Source organism: Carya illinoinensis, chromosome 16, assembly GCF_018687715.1.
Source record: "Carya illinoinensis cultivar Pawnee chromosome 16, C.illinoinensisPawnee_v1, whole genome shotgun sequence".
NCBI classification, from domain to species: Eukaryota; Viridiplantae; Streptophyta; class Magnoliopsida; order Fagales; family Juglandaceae; genus Carya; species Carya illinoinensis.
Genome location: NC_056767.1, coordinates 30,196,081 through 30,203,218, shown reverse-complemented (window position 1 = coordinate 30,203,218; position 7,138 = coordinate 30,196,081). Strand labels below are relative to the sequence as shown.

The 7,138-nt window shown below is 33.5% G+C and overlaps 1 protein-coding gene across 1 annotated transcript; it reads right to left on the bottom strand.

Moving 5' to 3' along the window:
* Positions 1–327: 327 nt before the first annotated feature.
* On the bottom strand, positions 328–3,738 carry LOC122299033 (protein FAR1-RELATED SEQUENCE 5-like). Its single transcript, XM_043108869.1, has 3 exons — positions 3,706–3,738; positions 462–2,722; positions 328–370 (listed from the first exon to the last, which is right to left on the bottom strand). The coding sequence occupies exons 1-3, from the start codon at positions 3,736–3,738 to the stop codon at positions 328–330; spliced, it is 2,337 nt and encodes a 778-aa protein (XP_042964803.1).
* Positions 3,739–7,138: the final 3,400 nt, after the last annotated feature.

Below are 7,138 nucleotides of genomic sequence, written 5' to 3'. Positions count from 1 at the left end.
ATACTTGAAGAATAAAATCGGCTTGAGATGGCTTTAAAAACCCAATCCAACACGTAAAAAACACAACTACTCGAAAGCTTGCACATAAACAAAAACAAGTAGATATTTGACTCGTCCCATTAACAAGGTTACATGAACTGATAACAATCAAATACTTTATAAAGCTAAAGTCACAAAATCCTTAACATTGCAACCAAGTCCGGAAGTCTCCAAAATTTAACAATAAAACCATTGGCAGTACACATTAGAACTCAGCAATAAAGAAATTCTCCAACAACTCAAGACTTTGGTAGTTCTACTCGTAGACTTCCATATAAAAACTTGCAATTACATTGGTTGTGACAGGTTGACAGATGTTGGCCGAACATCCCTACATAAAACACAACAAAACACAAATTTGTCTAGCTTCTTCAATTAAATACCAATGAACCGAAGCCACAAATAATTCAAAATCTACATACCTTACTGAGGGGCAATTGTTCTTAGCATGTCCTTCAGCCTTGCAAATGCTACAACGTCTTTTCTTTGTTGTTTGCGTTTCTTTTGGATTCTTGGATCTCAAAGACTTTGGTCGACCTTTTGTTGGCACCCGTGGAGGGTCCTGAACCGTTTGTGAAAAGTTTGATACAACTTGACTTGTTAATACTTGATCAATACTGCAAAATACTCCTCTATTTGAATAATGTGTTCCCTCAGTATCTACGTGATCTTCCATTGCAAGTAATTCTTTATGAATCTTCTCTAATGCACGGGTGAGGAAACTGTGTTTTTCTTCTGATTGCGACCCAAGTTCAACAATGTCATAAAGTTGTATCATGGACTTGCTTTTTCTCATCGTAGGATCATCTAATCCTAGCTGAAGGAGCCCTGTAGGACTTGGTATGTCAGGGATTGGCCGACTCTTAGCATTAGTAGTCCATCTTTCCAATACATAATGCTGTGCCAATCTATCTAACTTACCTTTCTTGCCAAAAACACACAAGATATGCTTGCAGAGAATCCCCATAAACTCCCACTTATGGCACGTACATGTGGCAACACCTTCACCACTCTCCAACGTGACATGGTAAACAGGTGTTTCTTTACCATAGGGTGTCACCCCATAAGTCTTGCTTTCACTCTCTGTGGACAATTTTCTTGATATGTACAGTAGACTATCAAACAACTCATCCTGAAAGATCATAAAAGACTTTCTTGTATAAATCAGTGCTGCCTCCTCTTCAATTTTAAGAGGTGTCTTCAATATCGCACGAGTAGACTTCGTCCGCACATCTTTCTCTTTCTCTTTAAAATAACGTGCATCTATAGCCGCCTCATACTGATGAACAAAGTCACTGACCATAGTACTGGATCGAACATAGTCTTTGAAAAATTTGTTCATACTTTCACTCCGTTGAGTTGTTGACATCCCGGCACAGAATGTTGAACGCAAGTAAGCCGGAACCCACTTTTCTCGTCGAATGTAAAGATTTTGCAGCCAAGTATTTTCTCCTAAATCATACTTCATCAATATCGATGCCCATTCCTCTTCGAACTCAGCAATTGTAATAGTCTCATGGATGCAATGACGAAATCGGGATTGAAAGTCAGGAAACTTATTATATACATGGGCCAAGTGTTCAGGAAACTTTTGAAGAATGTGCCACAAGCACAACCTATGAGTTGTATTCGGTAGTACCTCTGCAATAGCTTTCGCCATCGCCTTATCATCATCGGTAATTATCGTTGAAGGGGCACGCCCAAGCATTGCCTCTTGCCAGGTTCTCAATAACCATGTATATGACTCCGCTGTCTCATTAACTAACAAAGCACAACCAAACATGATTGTCTGATGATGATGGTTGACTCCTGAAAACGGCACAAATGGCATTTTATAAATGTTGGTCAGGTATGTGGCATCAAATGTGACAACGTCTCCAAAATACTGGTATGCCGATCTTGATCTAGCATCAGCCCAAAAGCAACTTCCCATACACCCATCTTTATCAACTTGCATGGAATACACAAATCCAGGTTCTTTAAATTGGCGATCACGAAAGTAGGAATATAGTCGTTGTGCATCACCCTCTTCAAAAACTTTTCTCCTTTTGGTGCCCAAGAAATTTTCTACATCCTTGCCAATACAGCCAACATTGAAGTCACCACCTGATTCTTTACTCAACACCGACATAATCTTCCTTGTTGGTACCCCGAACTCATTCAAAGTCATTATAAGTTTTTTTTGGACTTTAGTAACTCCCCTATGTCCACGTAGGAAACTAGTACTTCTTGGTGTGAGTAAAATATGGTTATGTCCAACCACAAACTTGTTGACTATCCAGTGTTCACCATCTTTTTTTATACCCATCAAAGCTTTACATCCAATCTTTGTCTCGTCAGGTTCAGGCATTATTCGTTCTTTTTCTTTCCGATTTATCCGCCGAAATCCTTCCCTTGTGCATACATAGTCTACTGCAAGTAGTTTTTTATCATCTTTAGACAATCGAGTATGATTCGTCCGAATAGCAAATCCTTTACGCCTTGCATATGCTTTATAATATGCTTGGGCGTCTTCCACATCGTCAAATAACATACCGACATATGGCTCCAAAGGACAACTACTCGAAGAGGGCATCACATTGACCCCATCTTCGACATTGACCCCATCTTCAACATTCACATCACATTGAATGTCTACACTTTCAGCCTCAAGTTCATCACTATCAAGATTATAAAGTGGTTCCTTCAATACAAAACCACACAATCAATTAGATTGAAATCGTTTATACACCTAAGTATAAAAAAAAAAAACATTAGCTTAAATAATATATATCACAATAATTTTTAATGATATGAGTTTTTGTATTGATTTCCACTTCCATAAAAAAATAATCATCGACTTTGCCCAAAATATCATGTATTTTAAAAATCAGGTTTCTTTAGTTGTTGTTCAAATTTTAGACCTTAGAGAAAGACACATAAATATATAAAATGGCTGGATCTTAAAATATTTATTTTGTATTTAATTTTTTCTTGAAGATTTTGTATTAGCAATAAATAATGTTATATATATAATATAATTTACATATCTGTCTTTTTCATTTTAAATTGTAAAATTCCAATAAAATTCTTTAAAAAACTCAATCCATATCAACCATAAAATACCCTTGATATTAAAACACAAAAACATCTCTTCTTCCTTTTCTTTTTTTGGAAATCATTTCTTGGCAGTAATTAGGGTTTTCAAAATGAATATTTCTAATTATTGGTCATAATTTATATCGGTTAACTTTGAATTACTAGTCATTTTGTAAAATAAATTGAGATGAATACTCTCTTGTTGGCTAATTCTTGAGCCTTCCCTATAAGCAAACCAGAAAGTAAACATGTTTGATGAAAAATGATGTTTACAATCATAATATATTTTACAAAAGTCCTACGTAAAACAAAAACCCTTTGGCCATCTCTTTCAGTCATTTTGTCAAACACCTTTGGCCACTGCAAACCCTCAACAACAAATCACCCTCAACAACAAATCAGTAGCCCACAAATGCTTTGTTTCTTCCAAGCGCAAACCAGAAATTTAATACATCACATAAAATTACATTTCATAAAAATAAAGTTGAAAGCAATACAGATTTTATTGTTTAAACTGCTACCGGTACTAAACTTTGCCCAAAAAAAAATTGCAGTGAACAACAACTGTGGATTGGGATGGAGAAACACCTCAGAAACACCAAGCGCGCTAGAGTCAGCCATGAACGGATTGGTCCGGATTTGTGGTGGGCAACAAACCAGTCGAAGATGAGAACGGCGCTTGCGTGGGCGACTCACACGTCGGGTAAAATCCTTTGGCCAGAATTCGGCCTGGACCAAATCAGCCAAGGCGGACGATGGGAGGACGACGGGAGGACGACGGACGGATTCTCGACGGATGTGTGGTGGTGAACTGGTGGTGGAGATCGTTCGGGATTGGCTGAGGGTCGAAGTCGTATGGAGAAGCACGGGTTCGAATAAAGGAGTTCAATTTGCCGTTAGTTATTATCCCGTGTGCATGAGTGTAGCGTGAGTTTAGTGTGCTAGCTGAGGTGGCAGCTGCTGAGTGGAGGTCTGTTATTCTTTAAAAATCGGTTCGACCGCTTAGCAGCGGAACTGATAATATATACATGGGCAGAAGCCTCAGTCCATGATAAGGTTATTTTGTTTATAGTACCATATATTAATAATATATAGAATAAATAAGAATTTAATTAAGAACATGAGTAGGGTAGGCCAGACTGAGTTGGAAGTGTCACCACTCATTATTGCAGTATCTAATCGCACGCATAAGAGGTGGACAATGATCCAGATCGAATGGTGTGATCTAGATCTTGAGTACGTAGACAATGGGAGCGAAAAAGATATTGCAACGATTCATATGCTTGTTAATAATTTGCTGTATGCATGATACCATACTTTATCAATAATTCGCACAAAAATATAAAAAAGAAATCATATATATAATATGTTATGCCCCTTGATCTCATACTTTCTTTAGTTAGGCCAGACTAGAATTGGAGCTGAGAAGAATAGCCGGAAAGATATATAGCTAGATGATGATCTGTTTCTCACTTTGTTTCACCGAGATTAATAAATAAATATTGGCACTATCATAATTTGTTGGTACAAGAGAATCGCGATCGGGATAAAACGTCTGTACTGCACTCCTAGGGCTCACGTGATCACATACCAGCTAGCATGAGATCAGTATATTAATAATCAACGAAGATGTTGCATGTATACAACATTTTTCTGGGCAGATGCTTGCTAATTAGCTAGCATGAATGGATTTGTTATTTGTTTTCTAGAACCGCATGTGGGCTGGCGGCTGAAATTGCAAGCAAGTGCAGGACTGAATCTGAAAATTAGCTAAGCAATTGCTGTTCAGTGCTTCATAATTCATACTAATTTTTGTGACGGACAATAACTTGGGCCATCACCACTAACATCTGATGTATTTCTATCTGCCCACGGCTAGGGGTGAATTCGGTCCGGTCCGGAGAGGTTTTACGGACCGGACCGGACCTATTTGGTCCAGGGTTGGAAAACCCTGGACCGGACCGAACTTCATACGGTCCGGTCCGATCCCATTCGGTCCGGTCCGGTCCGGTCCGGTCGGTCCACCCTATGAGTTTTTTTTTTTTTTTTCAATGACATTTTGTTTAATACTTATGTAATTATATTGTGACATATTTAATATATATACATATAGTATACTATTATATATATTAACAATACACTACTACTATTAGTAATAGTGATAACTATATATGTAACTATATCATGTAATAATAATAGTAATATATGTAATATATGTAACTATATGTAATATTAATAACTAATACTATTAGTCTATTAGTACTAATAACTATACTAGTACTAATACTATAACTAATAAATATATGTGATGATAGTGATAATATATGTAATATTATATTAAATAATAGTAATACTCTTATTACTAATATTCTATATAGTTATAGTGATTTAATGCTAACATATTATATATTAAGTTAACTATACTAATACTATTATAAATTTACAAATATATGATATATTATAATTGATACTATAACTTTTATAATATGTTAATACATTAATATATATACTAGTACTATATATTTTTTTTGATCGGTTATACTAGTACTATGTATTATAGTTAATAGTTATATATTACAAAATATAGTAATACATTGATACTAAATATATATAATATAGTTATAGACTTACATTGATTTAGTTATTATGAATTTATAATTAGTATAACTATATAATTGTATTAGTATTAGACTATTAGTAATTCAATTTGACTATATTATATTAGTAATATTAGTTATGTTGAACTTGAATCAGTTAGTTAGTATAACTGTATTCTATATTATTAGTATTAATATAAATATTAATATTAGTTATAACCATATAGACTATATTAAAATTGAGTCTTAGACTATATAATATACTAATAGTATTAGTACAACTATATAAGTATACTGTATAGCTATATATTAGTTTTAATTATAGTGATTAGTATAACTATATAATATTAGACTATTAGTATAACTATATAATAGTAGACTATTAGTATAACTATATATTAGTATTAGTTATACTGTTATAGTGATTTAGTATATTATAATTTATATATTATATTTATACTATAACTCTTATAATATATTAATATATACTACTACTATATATTATAGTTATATATTAAAGAATATAATAATACATTCATACTAAATATATATAGTTATATTTCTAGTGATTTAGTTATTAACTCATTATGATTAGTATAACTATATAAATTATAATAGTATTAGACCATTAATATAGCTATATATTAGTAATATTAGTTGTGGTGAATCAGTGATTTAGCATAACTATATAAGTATTAACTATAATGATTAGTATAACTATATAAATTATAATATAGTGATAATTATATTAATTAAATATAAGTATATTGATAATTAAATTATATTAATTATAGTGATAAATATACTCTATAGCTATACATAGTATTAATTATAGTGATTAGTATAACTATATAAATCATATGATAGTATATTAGTATTAATAGTAAACTATTAGTATAGGTCACTATAACTATTGTTGAAGTATTAGTTATAGAGATTTATATAACTATATTAGTATAAGTATAACTACAATCTATATTAGACTATTAATATTTTTTTATACCATATATAATTATATAATTAATTATATACAACTATTATATAAATAATAATTTTTTTTTTAATCTATTCGGTCCTGTCCGGTCCGGTCCGGGGTGAAAAACCCCCGGACCGGGACCGGACCGAATACCTTCGGTCCCTTAAAAATTGGACCGGGACTGGACCGGACTCATTCGGTCCGGTCCAAAAATGACCGGTCCGGTCGGTTTTTCCGGTCCGGACCGTTCGACTTTCAGCCCTACCCACGGCCACCACAGATCATAAATGTTTGAAAAATAAAAATAAAAACCAACTATTTCTCTTGGTGGTAGCTTAGGCTTCATAATTTGTATATATAATTATTTTCTCTGGAAAGAAAATCCATGCATATATGCACAAAAACTTTCTTTCTCTCAAGACATTAATGTAAATGGCTTCTTCTAAAA

Coding starts and splice junctions, on each gene's coding strand:
- LOC122299033 (XM_043108869.1), bottom strand. CDS start 3,738: ATGGCTGACTCTAGCGCGCTTGGTGTTTCTGAG. Junction 2,723..3,705: donor GCGCGCTTGGTGTTTCTGAG/GTGTTTCTCCAT, acceptor TTTGTATTGAAG/GAACCACTTTATAATCTTGA. Junction 371..461: donor AACAATTGCCCCTCAGTAAG/GTATGTAGATTT, acceptor TGTTTTATGTAG/GGATGTTCGGCCAACATCTG.